The sequence below is a fragment of the Alternaria conjuncta genome (assembly GCF_024043145.1).
Source record: "Alternaria conjuncta strain BMP 0040 chromosome Unknown scaffold_2, whole genome shotgun sequence".
Classification (NCBI taxonomy): domain Eukaryota; kingdom Fungi; phylum Ascomycota; class Dothideomycetes; order Pleosporales; family Pleosporaceae; genus Alternaria; species Alternaria conjuncta.
In genome coordinates, this window is record NW_026250091.1 from 1302010 (window position 1) to 1327506 (window position 25497).

The following is a 25497-nucleotide window of genomic DNA, read 5'->3' on the forward strand; positions in this document are numbered from 1 at the left end:
ATTATGGCAGCTATGCTTCATCCCACCTCAATGATATAGCTGGTATAGCCAAGAACGTCCCGCTCACTTAAGCGATACTCGAATCGAAATTGTGATTCTTCAGAATACCAAAACAGAAGCCGTTCTGTAAGTAATAACCATGGTCACAAGTGATAAAGCCGTCGTGATGTCCGTAGAGATCGCTGATGAGGGCGTCCGAGTCTCTGATTAGCAGTCAAAAACACCTTCGATATCGATGAATCTAAAGCCTCTGATTAATCGGTAGAAGAACAGATGAAGCGATGGCAGAGCGTTCGTCGTTGCTGCTCGCTGTGACGATGTTCCTGCTGGTGTTGATGCCCCTCGTGCCTGCCGGTGGAGCCCCGTCGCGCCATTCCCGAAACGGCTAGCCCCACACACGTTCGAAATTGTGTCTCGCTAAGCTGTTGTCGATTTCGCTCTCGCACGACGAAACCGCGATCACTCCCACCCTCGATACTAACAACAGCGTCACCAGGTATGCTCTCCCGAATTGCTGTGTAGATGACCGGTTACTGACGATTCCTATTTAGTCCCCAGCCAAAATGAGTACGCCGCACTCCCACCCTCACCCGCAACCACGAGCTTCGAGACTGACTGCGATATAGCGAAGGGTACCTCCAGTTTCGGAAAGCGCCACAACAAGACGCACACGCTCTGCAGGCGTTGCGGTACGTGATACCTCCCTGGGAGCTAGCAATGGGGATGCGAAGGCAAGGAAAGAGACAAGGGCTAATTCAATGTTTAGGTCAACGATCCCTCCACATCCAGAAGCACACCTGCGCCTCATGCGGCTACCCTGCTGCTAAGACCCGCAAGTGTACGTGTACCTGAGACGCGCATACCGAACGCGAAGATTAACATTGGAACAGTCAACTGGGGTGAGAAGGCCAAGCGCAGGAAGACCACCGGTACCGGCCGCATGCGATACCTCAAGACCGTCAACCGCAAGTTCAGCAACGGATTCCAAACTGGCACACCCAAGGGTGCCAAGGGCCCCACCGTCAAGTCCTCGTAAACGCATGAAGCTTAAGGTTGGCGACGAGGAGGAGTAGAGGCGCGATGAAGGCCATTCGGACGGGTGCATGATCGGAAAGCGGGTTCTTATAGGCAAATGGTATTGCTCGGCATGGGGCGTTCTGTCATCCCTCTCCCGGTTGCTGTCCATCTCGCATCACCAACGAGGATGGCATCACCGTTTGAGCGCAAAGCTCTGGAGGCATAACTACGGAAAATTCATCATGTTCTGTCACGAAATAAAAGCATGAATCAAGCCACCGACTGTGCCAACCAACCGCAGATGATGCACTGATGAGTTTAGGGAAGCGAAGGCTATCGAGGTCGTCAGATGGATATACACCGAGCGGAACACCGAGACCTATACACGCTACACCGCTGAACGAAAGAATGTACGCAAATGACTGGCCGATCCCGCGACCCATCACTCGATTGCAGACGACCGTATCGATTACACCTGCGGATGTTCCGACCCAATTGACACATCACAAACAAGGGACACTGCCTGTTGCTATGTACCTCATCTTCTTGCCTATCCAGATAAACAAGTGTCGACTAACACACCAGCTGTTATACAAACTCCGCACGTGGCCCAAGTCGCATATCAACATGCACGAGTGCTTTGAACACTAACAAGTAAACCACACTTTCTCGTTCCATCACTCAAAACCACCTCCTCTGCTCGATCTTGGTCCACCACCGCCCCTTCTCACCTTCCTCTCTAGGCCCTACAAACTCCAACACCTGGTTGCCTCTCCCAATCCTGATATCCAAATCAAACATGTCGCTCGCAGTTCTTCTCTCTTCCTTGACGCCCAAGCAAAAGCTTGCCCTCACACCTACACCACCCTTCCTCTCTTTAGCCACGTCACTCAGGAACGGCCCAATGTCCCGCGCAACACGATACGCGAGTGCAGAGGGTGTGAACTTGGTCCTGAGCTCGACAGCCCACCGATTGAAGTTCTGAGCACGTGGCACAACGCGTGGATTACCGAAGTTGGGAAACTGACCTGGGTCGACGGGTTGATCGTGGGTTGGCGATGCGGGAGGCGTCACAATAGTGAGTGCTGTCGAAGACGGGGAGCGTGTATCGATCCAAGACTGGATGATCTCCGTGTCGCGATACGAGTCTTCATACCAAGTCATCAGCCAGAATGAGATGACGAGTTGTTTGAGGTTGTCGAAGGAGCGGAGACCGGTGAGAAGAGGGTTGGTAATGGGTGTTGTGTAAGAGAGAATCGGGCAGCCGTTGTAGCCGCAGATCTTAAGCTCTTCAACTGTAGACGCGTGGTGCAGGGCGACGGTTTGGAGAAGGGGCGCCTGGGGTGGCCAACCGTAGCTCGGTTCGAATGTAAAGTCCACAGGCATGGGGAATCCGCGGCGGTATGCGGCTAAGATGCCCGAAAGGTCTTCGTCTTCAAGGTTGTAGATGAACTCTGAGCCGGATTGCCCTGGGTCAATGGCGCTGAGTTGCTGTCCGCCAGCGCCCCATGTGTTCCCTGCTGGGAAAGAAACGCCGATCATGACTATCTTCTTTAAAGGGCACCAGTGTAGTGCTCGGAGTAGTTCGCGCTTCTCGTCGCGTGGTATACCGCCTTCTAGCTTGATCTGCTCGACCTTTCGCATGTGAGGCACGAACTCGTCGATGAATCTTCGCCGCCGGGTCCGTTCCTGCATATCTTCTGCCGTTCTGCATATTGCCGTGAATGGCTCCCCAGGCCCTGCATATTGCGTATCGATGCGAAGGTCCGTGAGTGTTGTTGCTAAATGGGCGACCAGAGCTCGAGATCGGTTTTGAATGTCAAGAGTTGGCCGGGTGTGGCTGTACATTTTGTCCATCGGCCAGCCGAGGCACTGTATCTTCGGATGCGCCTCGACAAAGTCCAGAAAAGGTCCTTCCATTAGATAAACGTCCTTTGGGAGTACTGTGGGTGGTAAAACAGCATTGCGAATCTGGAATGCACGCAAGTGCGGGAAACGCAGCCTGCTTAGTGCAGAGAGAAATAACTCAGAGTCAGTGGTGGAACCAGCGACTTCTGTATCTCTTCGACGCCAGTGTATCCAATCCAGGTTGAGACTGGTGAGATTGGATGCGGAGCACGCGATTAGCCATTCCATTGGGGGCTTTGAGTCAGGCACGAACTGTCCAAGTGATGTAGGCTCGGAATGCACCGGATTGTCATCGATGTAGTCTCTAATCTCGGGAAGTTCCTCCCACATGATAGCATCGTATGCTCTGGCCTTTTCCGTTAACTCTTCTGTTGAAGACCGCGGCCAGCGTTCTGGCAGACCTTCGTGAGAGAAGTGGATAGTAGTTCCAACAAATCCTCCTGCGCCATTATGCATCTGGTAGTATTGTCCGCCACGGGAAAGCTTGAACTCGGAAAACTGTAGCCCCGGACATTGTGTTTGATCTGACATGTCCTTTCCAAGCCTGCGCAGCCGAATGCTCTCGAGCCCAGTAGCTTTGCTTGGTAGAAGCCGGCATAGCTCAGTCTTGTTGAAGCTGCAGCTCTCAAGCCAGAGTTTACGAAGAGGAACACGTCGTGGTCGCCCTTGATCAAGGAGGCCAGTGACGAGTGCGTTCGTCAGCTTGTAGTGCCCGTATACAATGCGCAGTGTATGCACGTTGATCAGATTCCGTATGGCAAGCTTGAGAAGTATGTGTAGTCGATCGTCTTGTGAGAGGTTGTCGGCGTCGAAGCGCATTCGTGGGAGTTCGCTGAATATGTTCGGAGACGGTAGGTGACATCGATGCGATAGTGTCTGAACCTTGGACGCAATCGCAGGGTTACTGACACGTTAGCATGGTTCTCGTGAAAGACTTGAGATACCTACGTCGCAAGTATAAACAGTTTCTGGATGATGGGTGTGTCGTCGTGCTCATCTGGCTCTCCACGGCCACGTTCACCCCATATTTTATCTGTCTCCTCGTTCAAGTGCAGCTTCCACTGGTCGACCAAGCAGACATGACGCCACAATCGATCCGTGGCATGCTGATGGAATGTCTGGGAGACGAGAGCGACGTGTTTGAGCGCAGGGGTGTCGAGGTAGGCAACGATGAGTTGGAGCAATTCGCTGGGTAGAGACTGTAGCTTCAGAACGAGTCAGCTCATCTTCGCAAATGTAGATAAGGGTTGAAGACGCCGGATAGGCGCGCACTGTGGAGATAGCACGTGTAGAGCGGACCAGGCCTGCCCACGGGTATCATTGTACATACAGAAAGTGGGCGTTCTTCGGCCCTGACGCCGGGTGGAGAAGGAGACATCATCTGGTCTGGAAAAGTACACATAGGCATCACAAGTGCTCATAGACGCGCATCGCGCGCGTATGCTGTAGTATTCAACTGCGCACGTGGGATTGTTGTGAGCTGGATGCGTGAATTCGTCAAGTCTGGGCGGTGATGCGCATCGACGCCATCGGTGGGGTGCCACCCCACAAACCAAACCCCTGCCCAGCTGCCCACCTGGGCAGCCATGTGAAAGCCTCGCACTTGACCGGCGCGACGTCCGCCATCTTCGGACTGCATTTTGACTGCGACGGCTTGCATACCAAAATTGATGGATGGAATTCAAAGAAGTAGCAGGTCCCGTGACCTCAAGCTTCCTTTTCTGAATTCGCCACGATGTCCTGTTGAATCTTCCGTTCCCGAATCATCCTGTACATGCCAATACTAGGCGCCACATCTTTGAAGCCATACATTGGGTACAGTTTCTGTGCCATCTCTTCAGCTACAAGGCTCACATATGCCGATGGTGCGTGCTCATCCACGTAGTCCACAAGCTTCTGCATGATGCGCTTTCCCAGTCCTTTGCGTTGGTGATCTGGGTGCACCGCCACGTCCACCAAGATGAGGAACAGCGACCCGTCGCCGACCAGACGACCCATTGCGATGGCTTCCTGACCCGGCGCCGGAGTCTTGTCATCAAGCATGTTTTTGCGCTCGTATCCGACGATGCAGCAGAAGGAGTTGGCGAGTGACTTAGGTACGGCTTCCATGGGTGGGGGTGTCATGCCAGCGAGCTTTCTGAGATCGTGGTACGTTTGCGGTGTCGGTAGACCTTCGAGGATGACATACTGTGATTCGGCCATCGTATGAATATATGGGTAAGAGTAACAAGCTTCTCTTTCTGTAGGTGCGAGTGCCTAATATGCAAAGTTTCGGAGTTGAGATTTCGGAATGAAGTGCGGAGTAACACATGCTGGCACGCCTGACGCCCTTTCGCAGCGTTAGTCGTCGTTTCTTCCTGAAGTTAATTCTTGGAGAAGCTATAATAATTCTGAATACTTCCGGACGCGATAGTCTCAATGTGTAGTGGCCTCGCTCATGAACAGCAGTACCTTCCGCATGAAGATGAACTGCACTTTCGCCTTCGACACGGCGTAGGAACCATGAGACAACAATACATATTCACACATGACTGCGCCAACTATTCAGCGGACTTCTTCTACCTCGTATGCAGAGGGTAGGGCAGACAATTTGATGTCTCTTGAATGGACTTTTGTGGAAGACAAATATTTGCGGCTTCAAACCTGAAAGGTTGCTGTAAGTGCATGTCTTCTGACCAGAAAAGATTCGTTCATAGCGCTGAGAAAAAGCTTGCTATATTTTGCGCTGCTCAACAGAACCTCCAGATATCATATACGTTCATGTGTGTCTCAGTTTAACACGTGAATGTACAGGCACGGAGTTCTCTACTCTCCCATAGTTCAAAAACTATGTACCCGGACATCACTGGAACGTCAGTGGATTATAGTACAGCGCTGTGGTATGCGATATCTTTGCTGTCCTCAAGAGCATCGAAAGGAAGAGTATCCTTGACGACAACCAGATATGTAATTGGTGACAGACGACATGTTGCACAGACACGTTCGGACATCTGCGACGCACAATGCTGCGTTGCAAGGGAACACCAGGATGCAATCATTGGTTCATGATATTCATGCAGCAACTTACCACCATGATGACAGAATTGCTTGAGTTTTGAAGATGTGTGGGCTCACAGTCTACGTCTGCACGGCTTGCATTAGACACGAGAATTATGGTCACAAGCATGGCGTAAGAAGATCACGGCTGTGTCTTTAGGTCGCCCATGATCGATCAGGTGGCCACCGCTGTAGAGAGCGAATTACTACGCTCGGTCACTACCTTGACTATCACTTCTGTAGAGGGAGTGACTCTAAGCCCTACAGTCAATATCAGCGGTCTGGAGACGAAACTAACGGAGTCAATGGTCAGCAGAAAAGTTCCCGCAAAGAAGAGAAGAGGCAGCATATGTACTAGCAACGTCATGGGCTTGATGAAAGACTTCTGATAGAGAGCATAATGCATCACTTCCTAGTGTGGTACAGATTCATGCTGATAGCGGATGGCAGCTGTAATTGATCGTGCGCCGCGTGTTCTCGCCGAAGGCTGTGTTGATGATGCTCCCCAACCGCCGTAGAATCCGAGCTCGCGTATCGCCGTATGTCGTTGGAAGGTGAGATTGTCATGGGCCACGGAAAAATCGGGCCGCGCGTTCCACGGCTCCGTGTCGGATGATATCCTAACGTCGTGTCTAAGGTAGTGCGACATCAAAGCAAAGCAAAACTTGGTCAAGATGTGTAATACTGCAGATGTAAAGATTACCCTGCATAAACACGGACTTGAGATGAAGCCTAAGCGTTCTCGAAGCTGCACGATTATGCAACGTCGAGATGCTGTAATGCCTGTGGTCGTGCAAATTGTGATAAGCTCAGTGCACATGACGTGGTGTTTCGTTCCAAAGTTAGCCTTGACACTCATCGGAACCTGGTTGTTGGGTACATGACGCGCAGGAATGACTGCAAGCTCGAAGATGCTGAGCAGCGGTTCTCTTCGAGTCAGCATCGTGTGACGATATTCGTCACCTCAGCCGCCGCACTATTCAGTGGGTTGGCAATTTTCTGGTTGGGGTTCTGGTATATTTTTGCAGTTGGGCCCGTAGAACCAAGCGACTCGTGGGGCTGACTTCGACCTGGAGCTCGTTGCCTAGGTGCATCTCCATGTTAACCTGAGAAGGTGGCGATTCGATCGTGGTATCTGCGCCTATGCAGACGAAACATCTGGAGTTTGCGCGTTGAGTGAGGACCAGCCGATCCGGATGTGGTGTGTTCTGCGAGGCCGTTGTGCGCCGCGAACTTGGCACAGAGCTCAAGCCATATCATTCGACGCAAGTGAGCATGTTGGGGTCGTTTTTGATGAGTATATCGGCATATCGGCAACCGCTATGTGATAGAACGATGTTCGTAGCGGCAGCGGCCTAAAGAGTTACGGAGACAGCTGTAGTAAGTCGGTACCTGGCTAGTACGAGTACACACTAGCCGGGAGTTGCTGGTAAAACAGCGGGTGAGCTACTTGCGCGATCCCTAGTGGAAACACCATCATTACTACAAATAGTACACTGATCTATCGTTTCAAGGAGTGATGTCGCAAACATAATGACTTCATGCTTGTCCTGAGGAGCACGGAGCGAAAACGATCTTACTTTGCTTCGAGACATGTGTTTCTGTCATACACGCCACCGTCAAGATATGCAGACTTCGGCGCGGAGGAGGTCGCGGTCGCCGACGAAGGCTTTGCGCCTGGGCGTGGGTGAGACAATAGGCTCAGGGTCCAATGCAGGGCAATATGACGTGACTGAGCAGGAGCGATGAGAAGCCTCCATGCGAAGTTGGAGGGAAGGCAGAGAATCTCAGGCGCGCCGGACTTGCAACGTCGGCTCTCCTCACTTAGATAACATCCAGGGTTGACGCTTTTGGGAAGAGGACGCGAAGCGAGCAGGGGCTTTAGGCTGATGGTTGCAAATGGGGCGATCCGCACGACTGCCGGACGATCATTGGTTTTCAAGGCCTCTGAAAATAGATTAGCCCCATATGCAACAACACCATCAGCACCGATCATCATCCTGACACACGACAGCCAACTGTCACAATACTCGTGTTTCCAAGACGGCCGCATCCTTCGGATTCATCGCCGAGCTCGTCAGTTCAGCCCACACAGCCAGCATCAGCTGTACCTCTTGCCATCTCCTAGGGATCCCCGGTGGCAACATTGCATGTGCAATTCTCGCAAAGTGTTACACGTGCAATACAACCCGTATCTGCTTACTGAGTTCAGGCAGAACATCCTTAGAGTAATAGCTTTCTGGCCTTGACAAATTGTCTTCTTGCGACTATCTTCGGAACGTCTGACGAGTCAGTCACTTACCGGTGACCAGGACAGCAAGTTGCCCAGAACGATGCGGAAAAGAACATCGTCGATGTATACCTTTCCAATACTGCGGCTATCAGCGATCGCCCTGCAGCTTTCCTCAGGATGTTCCTTATCAGCTTGGTCCTAAGCAAGCTAAACGAAAACGGTCGCGGAGGATTCACATACTATGCCTGCCTTGGCACTGATGCTGCATACTCAGCGCAGCCAGAAAACTCGTGGTCCTTGCAGACCAGTGAGCTGGTCAAACAAGCGAGGCTACTTTTTGTAATCACAGGCGTCATGCTTGTTAGAGGACATGATCCACTCTCTCGGCTCTGACACGCAGCGTCCCGTAGCTGCGCACGGAATATCGGTACTCGAAACTATCCACAGGAGTAGGCTTACATGCTCAGGCAGTGACCCTCCTGCCATGGAACTTACAGGTGCTATATGTAGTGCCTCATGCACCCGCATCTCTTCTTAAGGCTGCACATCTTTCGTAACCCAACTTCTTGGTCCTCGTCACGCTGGGTGTGATTTCTTTTCCTACGGACCGTTTGCCATTATGGGGCTTCCTTCAATATTACTAGCGGTAGCTGTTCTGGGTGCATATGCACTCTACAGGTACTGGGATTCATCTCGTCGTCATAGAATACCGACAGGCCTAAAGCCTCTACCAGGACCCAAAGGTATGGATCTTATTTCTCCGTCACATCGCATAGGCGAAGGTCTACTACTGGACCCTGATGATCACAAAAGTAACTTGACTAACCAACATGTACTAGGCTACCCCATCCTCGGCTCAGTACCTGAGGTGCCTGAGAAGAACGGTTTCATCAAGTTCGCGGATTGGGGCAAGCAATATGGCCCGATCTATCAATGCGACCTGGCTGGCCATAACCATGTCTGGATATCTAGCGATCAGATTGCAAAGGACTTGCTTTCGAAAAAAGCGGCCATCTACTCCGATCGACCGCATATTCCCTCTTTGATCGACGACAACCGTTCAAGCGCGCAATATCTCCCGCTTCTCAGTCGAAATGGTAAGTCACATTAATAAACGCCTAAGATCCCAGTGTCTAACGCTTTCCAGAGGGCCATACTCGTCAACGAAAGTTTGCGAACATCATCATGCGTGAATCGGAAAAGGCTGCGTTCCATCGATACCCTGAAATGGAATCAACACGCATGCTGACCGAGCTATTGGACGCACCTGATCAATACAACAACATCCTTGAGTCGTTCATCTCTCGCGTCACCTGTCGACTGGCCTGGGGCCACAGCGAAGGTAGTGACGAGCTGAAGCAACGCGCACGCGAACTTCTCATCGGTGTCTCGCCCACTGGTTCTCTGAGCAACAAGCTTCCATTCCTCATGTCACTGCCCGACTGGCTCTCCCCACCCAAGGCTTGGGAGAGGCGACGCGCGACAACTGAGCGAACATGGTTCCAGACCATGCAAGAACAAGTCGTGAACGATGTGCAGTCTGGACAAGCAGCCCCATCTTGGATGAAAACCTTCCTGGATGGTCGTAGCAAATGGGGTTTCAAGTCCGATACCGAAGGCGCATATGCTGTTGGCATGCACGGCATCGCCGGAGCTCTTACTATCGCCGCTCCGATGCAGACGTTTTGTCTGGCCATGACACACTACCCACAGTTCTTGCCGATGTTACACGAGGAACTCGATCGTGTCTGTGGAGACCGGATGCCACGTTCAGAAGATAGACCCAATCTTCCTTTCTTGCGAGCCATCATTCGCGAGTGCATTCGATGGCGCCCACCAGTCCCCACTGGCATTCCCCACTACCTGATTCAGGACGATGAGTACAACGGCTATCACATTCCCAAGGGCAGTACCATTCATCCTTTGGAGTGGTAAGTTCACCTCTATTCTGACTGGTGTTAACTATTCTGACATGCTTCCTTAGGGCCATCTCCCGTGATTCTGATCTATACCCGGATCCAGAAACCTTCAACCCTCTTCGATGGATCAAACCGGAGTACCCCACCTACCAAGAACCTCTTTCTCAGTTCCCAACTATAATCAACTCATCACAGTTCGGGTACGGCCGGAGGACTTGCACAGGGCAAGCTGTGGCAGATGAGGATCTACTGATTGGCATCGGCGCTATTGCGTGGTTGTTCGACATCAAGAAGTCATCGGGCGATTCCATCATCATGCCGGCCATGAGCCCCATGAGGGCGGAACATACAATTGGCATGAATGAGAAGGCCACCACGTCAGACGAGGAGCTCAACACAAGTCTCAACACAACTGAGCCAACCATGGCCGAAAAGATCCTTGCAAAGTTCACATACCCTGGATCTAAACCAACGAACGACGCAACACTGGAAGAATCAAAGCCCGCTGAGCTGATCAGTCAGCCTCTGGAATGGGGCGACATCACCAAAAAGCCCGAAGACCCGACACTCGACTACTCCATCCTGCTCATCGCGAAGCCTATTCCCTTCAAATTTGATCTCAAGCCTCGCGACACGGTGCGAATAGACACGGTCCGCGACCTCTTCAGAGAAGGCGTCGCAAACGGTGACTATCCTGAAGCGAGGGGATATTGGGGTGCAAACCAGGGACGTGATATGCCTTTGGGCTGGGCCAAAGTTTGAGACACGCTGTTCGTGATTTGCAAGCCCTGCAGATGCAGGCTTATTTACCCTTGTGCGGGGAGCCGGTGCTGATCCTGCAGCGCCGATCATGGGTATATAACGGCGACAATAATAATTCGTATGGAGGGATTTTGGCCTCCCAGGTGCGGTTGAGCTATAGCTTGCTCCCGCGTGGCTGGGGGGAAGGCGATGCTATCGCAGTCGCTACGTTGTTATGATCTGGACATACTTGACCAGCTTTCCTTAGTATATACCACATGTCTCCTTTACTTAGAGCCTCAATACCCAATACGAAAAGTAATCAATAATGGCACGGCTTGCATGCGTTGATCCATGGAGTAAGAAGACCCTCACCTGACAACTGACACATGTTGGCATACATCGGGCGAATGCGTAAAGCACTTTGCAGCTTACTCTAGACTTGGCTCTTTCGTCGCTGACCATCACGGCCTGGACGGCGTTGGGCGGAGTGCGGACACGTTCTGGATGAGACGCTGTACACGTGATGAGACCAGTCTGACGCCACACCCTCCAGCCACAGCTCTGACATCACGCATCTTCGGACCGAACGGCCGCAACGCGACATCGCCCTTCCACAAACACCACACGACATCTCAATGCGCCCACGATAGCCCTGCTCAGCTCACCGCGAGCACGAATCGCGCAATCATGTTCGGCCTCCAATTCACCGCCACGCGCACGCAGATCGCATCGTACCTCTTCGGCGTGGCGCTCTTCAGCATAAGCTTCCTCGTCTTCCTCAATAGCTCTATATCCTTTGTCATCACACAGCGCATCGGCCAATCGCGCAATGTCGGCGATGCGGTCGGCACGCTGGGGTTTGTGGATGAGCTGGTAGCGCTTGTTGCATGTCCGGCATGGGGATTGCTGAGCGACCGCGTGGGTGTGAGGAGTGTTGCGGTTATGGGATACAGTATTGTAGGCGTTGCGCTGTGGGTCCTTGTGCAGGCGCGGAATGTGTATCCGGAGCTGTTGCTTGCGAGACTGCTATTCAGTCTGGGTGGAAGTGCGACGTAAGTTTTGAGAAGTTGGGATGTTTGCACAGGCTATTGAGGCTGACATCTGAACAGCGCGACTATGGTGACGGCGATTTTGCCCTCGATGACTCTCGTCAAGGAAGTCAAACCTGATCCGCGATCGCCGACGCGTAGCCGTGGCAGGTCGCATGCGCCAGCTGCTTCGATTTCGTCCGAACTTACGATTACGCCCGCGCGTTTCCGCTCCAACTCTCCGGAGGATCATACACAAGACACACCTGCGAAGAAGAATTCGGGCGCATCTACGTCACAGCTTGCTGGTTTGGTGGGCATGTTTACAGGCTGCGGCGCTCTAGTCGCACTGTTTGTCTTCCTACCTCTGCCAACACAGTTCCAAAATGCCGGCGAGCGTCCCGCAACAGCTGTAGCAGACGCTTTCTATGTCGTAGGGGCCATCGCTTTTCTGGTGGCACTGGGCTGTTTCTTCGGCTTGCGCCAACTACCTGGCGAAGAAGCGAAAGGCTGGAAGCGCCTAACCAGCAGAGGCGACTACAAGGACGTAGACTCTCATCTGACGCGCGACGTCGTACTATCATACCCTGGTCTCTTCCTGGAAAGTGTTCGTCTCGGCTTCACCTCCCCAAACATCGGACTCGGCTACGTCGGAGGATTTGTCGCGCGCGCATCTTCAGTCGCTATATCGCTCTTCATCCCTCTCTTCACAAATCACTACTTTCTGCAGACCGGCCGCTGCAAAGTCGATTCCAACATTCCCTCAGACATCAAAGTCGCCTGTCCCGAAGCCTACAAACTTGCTGCGATGTTAACAGGCATCAGCCAGCTCATAGCACTCATGTCTGCACCTCTTTTCGGCTACCTTTCCGGTCGATTCCCACGATACAACATTCCCTTGCTAGTAGCAGCTGTATCTGGCATAGCAGGCTATTCAGCCTTCGGATCGCTCACGAGCCCAGACTACAAGAGCGAAGACGGCACAGGCGCGATCTTCTTCATCGTAGCTTTACTAGGCATCAGTCAGATCGGTGCCATCGTTTGCTCCCTCGCCCTCCTCGGCCGCGGCATCAACAACGATGAACATGGCTCCGCGACAGATCTCCACAACTCGGCTTCCGCGTCCATCGGAACAACGTCGCATCCATCCGCAGGCGCCACACCACCACACAGCGCGCCCATCACCCCTCTGGACGAAAACGCTCCTTTGCTTCCAGAACATATGCAATCCTCCCGCTCGGCCTCCGCGTCAAGACGAACATCATCGCATAACCACATCAAAGGCTCGATAGCGGGCACGTACAGTCTTCTGGGTGGCTTTGGTATCTTGCTGCTGACCAAAGCGGGTGGTGCGCTATTCGATAGCACTGGACCTGGGGCGCCGTTTTATATGATGGCTGGATTTAATGCGCTGCTTCTGGTGGTTACGGTGGGTGTCAGTGGGTTGCAAGGCGTGAGGAGGTGGAGGACGTCGGCGTCAGGAGCTTAGGGCTGGCGTGTGTTAGCATGTGTATGGTATGTGTACGAATGGGATGGTAACAAGGCGTTTGATGGGATTTCACTGGCTGTTAGGTCGGATATGGACGAGGCGGGGAGTATATACTCTCTTGCAATGATATTGGTAATCGAACGATGACATGTATGGTTCTCAGCGCTTGCATCACAAAGGTATTCTCCGCATGAATTTGTGGAATTGCTTGCGACATTGTGGTCGCTAATGTATAGTTGCTCGAATCGTGCTAGCAATGCCTCAATGTCTCATGGTACCGTATTCAAGAGCTCTCTAACAAAATAAGAAGCCTGGATATCCAAACACACATATCATCCATCTATGCAAGCCATCCCGAACCATTTCCAATCCCCTCACTTCCCGCCCCTCCACCCCATCTTCCCCAACACATCCCCCCAATCCAGCACATCAACCTTGCTCCTCGGCGCATCGGCCACACTCGGTCTACCAGCCAGACTCTGCGGCCACGGTTTCTTTGGATCGACCTAAAAGGAAACACACATACCTTAGCCTATTGTTCTCTTGTCACTTCTTAGCCTTGGGCGTGGAACTCACTTCAGTGCTGCCGGTCCATGAGGCGCTGCGTTGCATGGCGAAGACGAAGTCGCGGTATTTGTCGCCGGTGCTTGTGGTGGTGGTGGGGGCTGGGTTGGTTGGATCGTTGGTGTTGGATGGGGAGTTGTTGGAAGGCTGGCGTGGGGGCCGGGTTGTAGAGGGTACGCGTTTTGTTGGGTTTGATAGGCGTGGTTGGGGCCGTGACGAAGATCCGGATGAGGGTGAGCTGGGTCGGAGAGGGCTTTGGGCGTGAGGACGCGAGTTTGTGGGAAGGGATTGGCGCGGACGGGAGTGGACGTTGTTGACGCGGTCATGTGTGGGTTTCTTGGGCTGGTTGAAAGAACCTGGCAGGGACTTCCTTACTGATTTTGTCTTCGGGGCAGATTGGACTTCCTGTCTAGACTCGGCTGGTCTTGCAGGTGGACCACCACTAAGCTCCTCCAGTGCCCTTTCCAGCGTCTTCGTGTTCTTAATAATGCCCTCTTTGTACAAGGTATCACGGATGTCGTTCTTGTAGAAGCGATGGTATGGCTCCGGATCTTCCCCTTGGCCAATACAGTCCATGGCATATTGCCTGTAGTCTGTCCTGTTCCGTATGATGAAGTCGTCCCACTGCCATTTCGGTACCATCTTGTCCTCTTGTTCCAGTTGATACATCTGCGTGCATTGGTTTCGAAAGTGCTTCTCATCACCATCATATTGCGGATAGGCGGATTTGAAGGACTGGAAGACGGTTTGGACATCGTCTTGGTCTACTTGCTTTGAAGATGCTGGTGGTGGTTGCATATGTATCGGAACGGGACCACGAGGTCGATTATCACGGGAGCGGCCCTGTGACTGAGGATGTGTTGTGAGCGGCTGGGGAGCTGGGTTTGCAGCGGGCTTTACTTGTCTAGGACTCGGTTCGTCATATAGATCCTGATGCCGAGGGGACATGCTGGGCGATGGCTCCTTTTTCTCCACTTTGACAGCACCGTCAATATCCATTGCATCTGAATCTTCCGTGGCAAATCTGCTCGTAGTCTCAGGTCGACTGTCAAAGCTTGTGCTAGAGTTACGTTGCTCCCGCCATCTGCGTAGAGAATCGTCTCGTTCTTTGAGTAACGCAGCCACTGGGTCGATTGTAGACGGAGCCTCGTCTCCAAACCCGACAATCTTGATTTCGCGTCTCTTAGATTGTCGACGTTTGCTCTTGGTCGGCGAACTAATGAGCTTGCGCTTGGTGGATTGTGAAGCGAGGTGAGGTACTACCGGTGATGACTGTGCGCCGCGGTTTTCCGGCGATAGATGCGTAGATTTGGTCGTTGCATGGGAGAAAGATGTGGACTTCGTCCCTTGATCTAGCCTGTGTTGCGATCGCTGTGCAGCAGCCGTCTCGCCATTAAGATCTTGTGCGTCTGGGATATGGTCTAGCATCTCTATGTCTCCAGCGTCATCGCCGTTGGGGCCTTGGAGTACACTGCTAGGCACTTCAACTCCCTTGTGCTTGTCGCCTGAACTTTGCATGACCCCAAGCTCGGCAAGATCAGAGAGACTAGGCGTATCGTATGTACTATGAACTATCGATGTAGATGATTGTTGTTTTGGCTCGCCGCTTGAGCTTTGGGCGCCTGGGGCATTCTTGCCTTTTCCATATGGAGTTTCTTTCACTTGAACAACTACAGGCGACCGCAAGGGATCAGACTTTGGAGCATTCCCGATTGCCGATGTCTCTCTTCTGTGCCGTGTAAGATCTTCGCCCAAAGCTTGTGGAACGGATTCTTCCATGTTCATTTCATCGTCAGAATCTGCGGGTGCAGCTGCAACGGGTGGCGAGGATGATGGACCAGTTGGCTCGTCGTCATCTGAAATCTCGACGACAGAACGATTTTGTGACTGCTTGCTGGCGGACATTGGCTGTGACGCAGAATCCTGTTCTGAATGAGATGCGGGCTTCTCGATGCTTGAGTCAGGAGGAAGTTCTTGATGGACTCTTGCTGGACGTGGTGGAGGCTCCGGGGACGTGCTCCAGGACATCTCCCTACCGGCATCACTGTCGTCTTGAGTAGTCACGGGCTCATCATCTTTTGTCCTCGCAGATCTGTCATTTTTGGTAAAGGCAGGTTCATCATCTTGCGTCTTTTGGGGCAGAGACTCGGGCGATGGATCGACAGTCTCTGCAGACGGATCTGGGTCCGATTCATCGTCAGTTTCAGCACCAGCTCTCTCGTCAGCCATCCGATGACAAGCCATGAGTATTGATTGCGGCATGTTTCCAGCCTGGAAAGGCTGAACCCCGGGTTGAGGTTTTAGCCAACTGGTTTCCCTGTCCAGACAGTTCCGCTGGATTCTAGGTACCTTTAGCGTCTCGCTATTGAAGATCAAGTCTGCCATCCAAGAGCACGGAGGCATTGTCTCATTGTCATCCTCAATCAGACTTTGCTCAATGGTTTGCTCCTCGGTTCGAACGTCTTCGGTAGCTTTTGCAGGTTCGGGCGATATCTCGCGGACCCTCTTGACTCTCTTCCTCCCATGATTGGACACAGATGGCGAGGGATCTTCGTTCCCGGCTTCCGGTCCGGACCTTTTTGACTGTTGCTGCAATGCATCTGATGGTACTTCGAGAGATTCATCTACAGCTGGCGTATCGTCACTTTGCTGCTTACCGAAAGCCGACTGCACGAAACCGTTCGCAGAGGTCGCTCCAGGTTTGCGAGCGTTTGGATTGGGAAATCTGCCGATAAGACCTAGCAGTTGCATTTCTTGACGTTTCTCGTAGTCTGTGTTAGCAGCACCTGGCCGTATCTCTTTTCGTTGGGTGTTACCGCCTAGGACTGGCTCCAGCCGGTTCACTCCTATGACCTGTGGCTCCTCGTTGCCTGCATGAGGACGGGGTGGGAGAGGCAATTGTGTTCCAAATGGCAGTTGAGTGCCCATCATCTGTGATTGGAGCTCGCTGCCATGCGGCATGTTCCCATCTGAACCCATATTATCCGCCGTAGCGTCGTCGACTGCTTCTAGGTCCGTTTCCTCAGCACCAGATGCCAAGCATCGGCGGTCCTCTCGCTCGCGGATCTGACGCAGCTGCTTCAGCAAGACACCGATCTGCTCGCAAGCATGTAGTGGCCTCAGACTCTCACGCTTCAGATTCTGTACCCGTTCGCGGTTATCGCCTAGCCAATCGATCCGATCTAGTATCAAGCGCAGTCTTTCGCGCGACGGGCCGTACGAGGTGAGGCGGATAGTGAAGGTGCGGACGGCTACTGTGGTGCCGATGGACAGGTGCGATAGCGCGGGGAATTCTTGGTGGAAGTTCCGAGCGCAGTTGGGCGTGAATTGGGAGAGGATCTGGACTTGGCCGTCGGTAAGTGTAAGAGGCGCGACCTGGTACGAGTGATGTTAGACGTAGCAGCAGCGATGGGCGCAGTATCACCTGCCTTGAGTACCAGCAGTGCGCTGTTGCGGTCAGAGTGGACGTAGTTGATGATATCCAGAGACGAGCCGTTATCGTGGTACACGTCCCACTGCCTGTGCAATTGGGCTCTAACTCCAGACCGCTTCTTCTCAAATGTGTCCTGGAGCCACTGGTTGCCTAGCAGCAGCTGGGACTCGAACGTTTCTTCAAGCCAGGCGCTGAGGCGAAGGGCCATGCAATGGGATGTCGCGGCGCCAGTGGGAGACGCGACGCGTTCTGGTCCCGGCGAGATGTGCGGGGAGGAGGAACAACAGGCCGTGTGGGGACTCGTGGAGAGAACATAATAGAGTCCTGTCTAATAGAGAATAGCGGCTGATACTTCACTCGTCCAGCCAGCACTTGAGACGCGTTTGCTCTTGGGCCGCCATTCACGGCGGCTGCATCTCGTGGCTGGAGGGCATGAATTCATGCCGAGGGACATGGGGGCGGAACAGCGAGCGGAATTCCTTGGCGGCTGCGCGTCATGGCCCGCCGCGTTTCCTGCATGCCTAGCTAGCTGTATGCACCTCGTGATGCTCCAGGTGCCAGTGCCGTCGTAGCTGACTACTGTCGGCGCCTGGAATCTTCTTCCTCATTCCCATGAATCCGAAGCAACACACGTGTAACGAATCATCCGCCATCCTCGACTCCACCTCGCTGTCCGCCAGACTACCTAGGCATGATCCCACCTGAAGCCTGATGCTGTTCACCACAGGCCACTGTCGGACGCCGATCCGTCTGGACACACTCGATACTTCCTACTGCACCTGCAGACTGCAATCCTTCTGACGGCAGCCATGTCCAGAGACTCGCGGCGGGGCTCGCTGCAGCCGCCTTCGCTCTACCAAATGCATGCCCAGGCATCACGCTCCGACACGCTCACCACCTTCGATGACTTCACCGTGCCACCGGCCCCGAGCTCAGTTGGTGAGCCCAAGGGCATAGACTTGGTACAGGGTGGCTTCAGTGGGCTGTACAGTCGCCTGCGAGCTTCTGTAGGAGGCGTCAGAGAACAATCACAAGATGGCAGGAGCGGGACTTCGCCGGCCTCCAAGTCAGCGGCTGTCACTCGAAGCCCAGGGGGGACGTCCGTGTCTTCACCCGTTGTCACCTCTAGGCCGTCGTCGCGCATGCAATCTCCAGCAACAGCCAACTTCCCCGACGCCCTGCCTCCCTCCCGCGACTCCAACATATCTAGTACTACGCTCTCCAGTAAGACGTCCATGAATGCGTCCAAGGCTTCGCTCGGTACTGCGCGGTCCCGGAACTCAATGACCCCGAGCGTCGACACGGGGCATACAGCAAAACACGACGAACTCTCGATTCTGAGCCCTATGGGCCCCCACTCTAGGAGCCAGAGCACCTCCACCATCGACTTACCAAGAAGCAACACACCGAGAGATCCTGCGCTAGGAGCCCAACGGCTAGATTCCCCGCGCTTCGCTCCAAACCGGGACAACGTTGCCAGGAGACAGAAGGGCGACTTTGACCTTGCAGGTCAGGAAAGTGACGATACCGATGACGATGATATGGTGCTCGTGAAAGGCGAAGGTCAAGCGGGTGATAGCGCCAACTTCAAGGCCGGGTCAGACACCCCGCGCGAAAGTCTGAGCAGAGTCAGCTCCCGCGCCGACAGCCAGTATCAACCCACCCGTTCTGCGCCAAACAAGCCAAGGGAACAGCCTGAAAAGTCCCCCGAGAGGATTCAACTCGGTCGCAACAACACCGCTAGCTCCCAAACTACCATACACGCACCGGAGCCGCAGCGTCCCCCCATGCTCCATGTCGGTCCTTCACACCTCCCAGGCTACCGGCCTTCCAGGGCCTCTTCTTCTGACGGGTTGAGTTCTATTATCACAACTTCCACGATACGCACTCCTGCTGTTGCGCCTATCGAAGAGATTCAGCGACAAGCCCAGGCTGCGCCTGCGGTACACAACATGTCAAGAAGTACCTTTACTCAAATGCGAAGAAAGATCCTAGACCGCGAGTTTTGGATGCGAGACGAGAATGCTAAAGCTTGTTTCAGCTGCGGTGATGCTTTCACTACTTTCAGACGTAAGCATCACTGCCGTACATGTGGGCAAATCTTCGATTCCAAGTGCACGTCTATCGTGTCAGGTAAGATATTTGGACAGCAAAGCAACCTGAAGGTGTGCAAACCGTGTGAGGGTATCATTTATGGCCACGACGATGACTCGTCCGACTACACCGATGATGGCGACCAAGGTTCCCTTTACGACAACGGGGACAGGACTCAGTACTCGGATGACGACGAGGCTGATCATGTTGAGAGTGATCATACAAAGATCGGAACACCGACCATCAGCATCCCCATGTCTCGGAAGGTGGGCAGTGAAAAGAAACGCCGGTCACATGTCATAGAACTTGGTCCTCAAACTTTGACCCGTCCGAGCTCGTCGCGATCTCTGCGGTCTCTGGGCGGGAGACCCCGTTCGTCGAGCCACAAACGACACCCTTCCAAACACCAACACATGCGTAATGTCAAGCATGACGATCGCGCGCCCTTCCATCAATTTCACGATAACTCACGCAGTCAACCAAGCCTGTCGGCCTTCCACCACGATAACATAATCGACCCAGATCTTGCTCCCTTCATGTCGGACGAGGGCTCAAGCGAAGAGGATCATGCCAGCATCTTCGCGACTCTGAGAGAGGATCCTGCGGCTGGCGCGAATTTGGACCATGAAAGGGGTGGTTTAGGTGGTCTGTTGGCAGCCATGAGAAAAGGAAAGTCAAGGGCTGGTGATAGAAGTGTCATAGGCGCGGGTCATGCTCGAGATGCAGATAACATTAGCATCACAAGCCGCAACGGAAATCGACCGTCCCGACGAAGGAATCTGAGCGTAAGCAGCATAACTCACCGCGCCTCCCCAAGGCGATCGAAAAGCAACACCCTGTTAAGACCTTATACCGGCTACGGCGGTAGCGGACCGGGAACACCACAACTCCAGCCGTCCCCTTCACCAACACCACCCGGAGGGAGAATCACCCGTAGCGCATCAATGCAGGGTATGACACCCAAGGTCGAACTCAACAAGGCCAGTCTGGATCATGCACGAAAGCTCCTGATACAGATGTTGAATGACGCTGGAGTACCGCACGCGTCCAGTTGGGAAAAGGCCTTGATCCCGATCTTACGACAGTGTACAGATGACGTCAATCCTGATGTAGATAGAGGAGATGACATCGACGTGAGGAACTACATCAAGTTGAAAAAGATCCCGGGTGGTAAGCCAAAGGACACCGCATACGTATCGGGAGTGGTCTTTACCAAGAATGTTGCCCTGCGGAGTATGCCGCGCAATATACCCAACCCAAGAATCGCCATCATCACTTTCGCTATTGAGTATGCGCGACACCAAACACACTTCATGAGCCTCGAGCCCGTCATTGCCCAGGAGCGGGAATACCTTCGTAACCTCGTAAGTCGTATCGCAGCTCTCCAACCTCACGTCCTGCTCGTACAACGTAATGTGTCTGGCTTGGCACTCGAATTCCTGGAGAAAGAGGGAATCGCCGTAGTCTACAACGTCAAGCCTACAGTACTGAACGCCGTCGCGCGATGCACAAATTCGAAAATGATCTCATCCGTCGACAAGTTGGCCATAGACCCAACCCATCTTGGGTCTTGCGGCAGGTTTGATGTCAAGACCTATGTGCACAAGAATGCGAGGAAAACCTACATATTTTTGTCTGGGTGTCAGAAAGAACTCGGCTGCACAATTGTTCTACGAGGTGCCGAGAGTCATAACCTGGTCAGGTTGAAACGCGTTACTGAGTTCATGACATATGTTGTGTACAACCTTCGGCTCGAGACTTGCCTGATGCGCGACGAATTCATAGATACACCAACAGCTTCTATTACTGGTACTCTCGCCTTGGACCGCCAAGATCAAGACGGCTCACATACTCAAAGCGGTGGGGACGATACCGCTTCCCATCCTACTAACGCGCTGCATGATGGAAACGACCTGCGATCTAGCGATGCTGCACCCTCCTACTATAGCGATATGGTTGAAAACCACCGAACAAAGATCCTCTCTTCTTCGCCATTCGTCAAGTTCATGCAACCTTATCTGCTCGAGCAGGCCCGCCAATACGAAGCAAAGCTTGGCCATCTGAAGAAGCTCAAGAACCAGTACACTGCTGATGAAAGTGATGAAAAGCCCGGTGAAATTGGCCAGAAGTTCGAACTCGTACAGCCCGAGATGGTCCACACCGTGGTGGAGAAGGCTTCAAAGCAAGTTCGGGAATTCCTATCTGCAGTGCATGCCTCAGAATACGACAAGGCATTGAATCAGTACCTGACACAAAAGCGACAATGGGAGCAGTATCTCTCGGGTAACACGGATCTTTACGACCCGTTCAACCACCAGAAGATCGCCGTACTCTACAGTGTTGTCAATACTGTAACCTCGACTCCCTGCATTGGCCCAGAAATCATTGCGCTTGGCTTTTACCAAGAACATGATTATGATGACGGCTTCACGCCAGACTGCACATTAGGCCAATACGTGGAAGACCTGTGCACTTCAGCCAGTGTCGCCTGTGAAGTGGGCAATTGCGACCGGAGAATGCTCGATCATTCTCGGCAATATGTGCATGGAGAAGGTCAAATGACGGTCATTGTCCAGAAGCACCCACCGAAGCTGAAAGGCATGTATCAAACCATTCTCATGTGGAGCTGTTGCAGAATATGTGGCCAGGAAACCCAAGCTTTTCCTATGTCGGAGTGGAGTTGGAGATACTCTTTTGCCAAATACCTCGAGTTGACTTTCTGGAGTACCAAACTGCATCCACGAGCGGGTATATGTCCCCACGACATTCACAAGGACCACGTCCGCTACTTCGGCTACAGCAACGTTGCTTTGCGTATCCAGTATGACCCCGTACCGATGTACGAGGTCATCGCTCCCAAGCCGAACGTGACCTGGAAAGTGGATAGCGACCTAAGGTTGAAGAATAGCCAATATCTGATGATCGAGGAGAAGTTGGACTGCTTCATGGACTCGCTTCGCGCTCGTATCCAGGGGATACATGTCGAAGATGTCATTCCAGAGAAGGTGGATGTTTGCCGCAAGGAAGTTGAGATACTTCTAAAACGTGCGAACGAGGAACACGAGTGGCTGAAATCTAAACTCCAAGACAAGTACATGAACTCCAAATACTACGAGATCATCCCCATGAATCGCGCCATTCGCGCCATTCAGGAAAAGGCAATCGCCTGGGATGTGACTTTTCTAGAGTTTGAACAGCAGTTCTTCCCGTCCGAGCGAGATATCAGGAGGTATGCGAACATGCAATTGAAGAGATTCTTGGAGCGGGATGAGTCTACGAGCTCTTTGGCATCCGTGGACGAGGGCGGGGAATCAGGTGCGGACGATTCGTACATCGATGAGAAGGATGAGTCGATTGCGTTATCGCCGAGGCCATCTAATCTGTCACCAGAAATGGCCCGCGACATGTTGAGCTCCGTTGTCAAAGAAGAGAGTTCGACTAGCGATCAGCCTGTGGACGGGGGAGAACAGACGTCCGGACCCACCACGCCCCCTCTGACCAAGCCTAGTTCAGATTTGCCAATCCAGACCCCGCGGGAGGCACTTGAGCGAGAAGACGTCCGTCATTTGGATCTTGCAGTGCCCTCCAACTATCCTGAGACACCTGCAGTCGGCAACGAAGAACTCACCAAGACACCAACTGTTGCTTCTGATCCTAACAAGTACGACGAAGGGTCGCCTACACCTACCAGTCTTCCGAGGGTAAATCCGATTGATAAGTCGCTTGCTGAAGCGATTGAGAACATGCCGAGTAGCCCATCACCATTGCCGTCAGCTTCGAACATCACAGCTGAAAGCAAAATTCCGCGGCTGGTCGAGCCCGGTCGACGTGAGACGCCGGCCCGGCCAACAGCACTTGTGAGAACACAATCTCAGCCTGGAAATATTGCTAAACATATCGGCCCTTTCCCAGGCTCATCGGTCTCCAACAACGGGCCCACTAGTCCGAAGCCAAACTCCAACGACTCTACCAAGGCTTTTGAGCGTATGACAGAACGACTTGGGCTAGGGTTGTCTACCCCAAAGCAATCCAAGTCTTCATCTCGCATACCTCGGTCGATACCTTACAAGAGCCAAAACAAGGTATCGAAGATTGCGCAGCATTTCGAACAGCTGTCACGAGAATTTCAGAACCAGCGTATGCGCGAGAGACGTAATGATCGAGCTAGGCAAGTGCGCGCGTTCCCACTCGCCTCCTCTAAGCCGGTTGTTGAGGTGTACAAAAACGTTCATGACGCTGTACAAGAGAATGAAGATTCTGATGAAGATCTGCGTACTCCAACTCCTCCCCGGGCGAGTCTAGACAACAGTACACTTGGCGACAGCACTTTCACAGAGCACACAGGTGACACAACAGCGTCACAATCGCCGGTGGAGAGGCGACACCCTCATGATGAAATGGCCCAACTTCCCAGCAGCGATGAGTCACCCAAGTCGCCAAGCCACTTCCCATCAGATCCCGAGAATGACATCAGTGATACGGAGACGACGCCAGAAGACATCCCTCTACCGGAAAGCCTCGCGGGCTCTCAACTTCTGAGTCTAAGTGACTCGCAGCTGGAAAACTCTCTTGAGCTCCCCAAACACGAGAAGAACACACTACTCAAGATTCTTACCAGTTTCTGGTCCGAACGATCAGCAAGTGGATGGACGCCGCTTGAGTATCCATTCTCACAGATCGAGCACGTCTGGGAGAACTCGGATATCATCATCCGGGAAGACGAACCCAGTTCCATTATTGCATTGGCGCTGTCGTGTCCAGATTATGTTGCCAAACGACAAACCTTCCGCGATTTTACTTCAAGTGATGGCGTTATGGAAACGTTTGAAGAGTCAGTCGAACGAAATCTGCTGCATGAAGAAAACCACAACATCCGCTACAGTTTCACCAATCGTGGGGTAAAGGCGCACTGCAAGATTTTCTACGCCCAATCTTTCGACGCACTGCGCCGTAAATGTGGTGTGGCAGAACGTTTCGTGGAGTCCCTCTCCCGCTGTTCGAAATGGGATTCCAAGGGCGGGAAGTCCAAGTCAATCTTTTTGAAGACCCTCGACGACCGATTTGTCCTGAAGTCACTCTCTCCAGTCGAAGTTCAAGCATTCTTCAAGTTCGGCCCCAACTACTTTGCCTTTACGCACCAGAATCTCTTCAAGTCGCTACCCAGCGTCATCGCTAAGATGTTTGGCCTTTTCCAAGTCCAGATCAAGACACCCACCGGTCGTGACTTTGACTGGTACATGCTTGTTATGGAGAATCTATTCTACGATCGCGAACCGAATCGCCGCTACGATCTCAAGGGCAGTATGCGCAATCGCAAGATTCAAGCCACTGGGGAACGAGATGAAGTTCTTCTCGACGAGAATCTTGTTGACATCATCTACTCTGAGACACCCATCTTCGTCCGTGAGCACACCAAGAAGTTGCTCAAAGCAAGTGTGTTCAACGATACGCTTTTCCTATCACAGAACAACGTTATGGACTACTCTCTCATGGCAGGATTTGACGATACACAACGCGAGATCATCGTAGGCATTATCGACTGCATTCGCACCTACACCTGGGACAAGAAGCTAGAGAGTTGGATCAAGGATCGCGGCAAAAACAAGCCTACCATCACATCGCCGCGTGACTACAGGAACAGATTTAGGATTGCGATGGAAAAGTATATCCTCCAAGCGCCCAATTGCTGGCACCAATTCAGTGGTAGGCTCGTTGGACAGAGCGTCGATGGACGAAGGGCGCTGGTTGAGGGCAGAAGCAGTATGGAGGCCGGGCACAAGAGGGGCGTCAGCGGTAGTAGTGCGGCAGGATCGAGTACGGTAATGGACATGGGACGCACGTTGGCGTACGGTGATGGCCGTAATGCTCGGAGGGCATGATTTATGTTAAATTGATGACCATGATTCTGTTAGGTAGCATAGCGCGGGGGAATGGAGTTCTAATCTGAATACGTCTAATGACCAGGCCTAATGTGACAACGCGCGCCCATGCAAAAAAGCTGCATGTGCGTACCACCAAAACAGCAGATTTGC

The 25497-nt window shown here is 52.8% G+C and overlaps 7 protein-coding genes across 7 annotated transcripts; 4 read left to right on the forward strand and 3 right to left on the reverse strand.

Moving 5' to 3' along the window:
- Positions 1-563: 563 nt before the first annotated feature.
- On the forward strand, positions 564-1036 carry RPL37 (60S ribosomal protein L37; the record flags this gene model as incomplete). Its single annotated transcript, XM_051465840.1, has 4 exons — positions 564-567; positions 627-689; positions 767-838; positions 891-1036. The coding sequence occupies 4 exons, from the start codon at positions 564-566 to the stop codon at positions 1034-1036; spliced, it is 285 nt and encodes a 94-aa protein (XP_051330397.1).
- Positions 1037-1698: 662 nt separating this feature from the next.
- On the reverse strand, positions 1699-4306 carry J4E85_001556 (uncharacterized protein; the record flags this gene model as incomplete). The annotated part of the gene is made up of 3 exons (XM_051465841.1): positions 1699-3829; positions 3874-4124; positions 4256-4306. The coding sequence occupies 3 exons, from the start codon at positions 4304-4306 to the stop codon at positions 1699-1701; spliced, it is 2433 nt and encodes an 810-aa protein (XP_051330398.1).
- A 326-nt stretch (positions 4307-4632) lies between these two features.
- J4E85_001557 (uncharacterized protein) lies at positions 4633-5127 on the reverse strand (the record flags this gene model as incomplete). The annotated part of the gene is made up of 1 exon (XM_051465842.1): positions 4633-5127. One exon carries the CDS (start codon positions 5125-5127, stop codon positions 4633-4635), a length of 495 nt encoding a protein of 164 aa, XP_051330399.1.
- A 3812-nt stretch (positions 5128-8939) lies between these two features.
- J4E85_001558 (uncharacterized protein) lies at positions 8940-10875 on the forward strand (the record flags this gene model as incomplete). Its single annotated transcript, XM_051465843.1, has 4 exons — positions 8940-9006; positions 9034-9291; positions 9342-10125; positions 10179-10875. The coding sequence occupies 4 exons, from the start codon at positions 8940-8942 to the stop codon at positions 10873-10875; spliced, it is 1806 nt and encodes a 601-aa protein (XP_051330400.1).
- A 669-nt stretch (positions 10876-11544) lies between these two features.
- J4E85_001559 (uncharacterized protein) lies at positions 11545-13374 on the forward strand (the record flags this gene model as incomplete). Its single annotated transcript, XM_051465844.1, has 2 exons — positions 11545-11909; positions 11967-13374. 2 exons carry the CDS (start codon positions 11545-11547, stop codon positions 13372-13374), a joined length of 1773 nt encoding a protein of 590 aa, XP_051330401.1.
- Positions 13375-13920: 546 nt separating this feature from the next.
- Positions 13921-17579, reverse strand: J4E85_001560 (uncharacterized protein; the record flags this gene model as incomplete). The annotated part of the gene is made up of 2 exons (XM_051465845.1): positions 13921-17313; positions 17376-17579. The coding sequence occupies 2 exons, from the start codon at positions 17577-17579 to the stop codon at positions 13921-13923; spliced, it is 3597 nt and encodes a 1198-aa protein (XP_051330402.1).
- Positions 17580-18180: 601 nt separating this feature from the next.
- J4E85_001561 (uncharacterized protein) lies at positions 18181-25344 on the forward strand (the record flags this gene model as incomplete). The annotated part of the gene is made up of 1 exon (XM_051465846.1): positions 18181-25344. The coding sequence occupies one exon, from the start codon at positions 18181-18183 to the stop codon at positions 25342-25344; it is 7164 nt and encodes a 2387-aa protein (XP_051330403.1).
- Between the last annotated feature and the right edge of the window lie 153 nt (positions 25345-25497).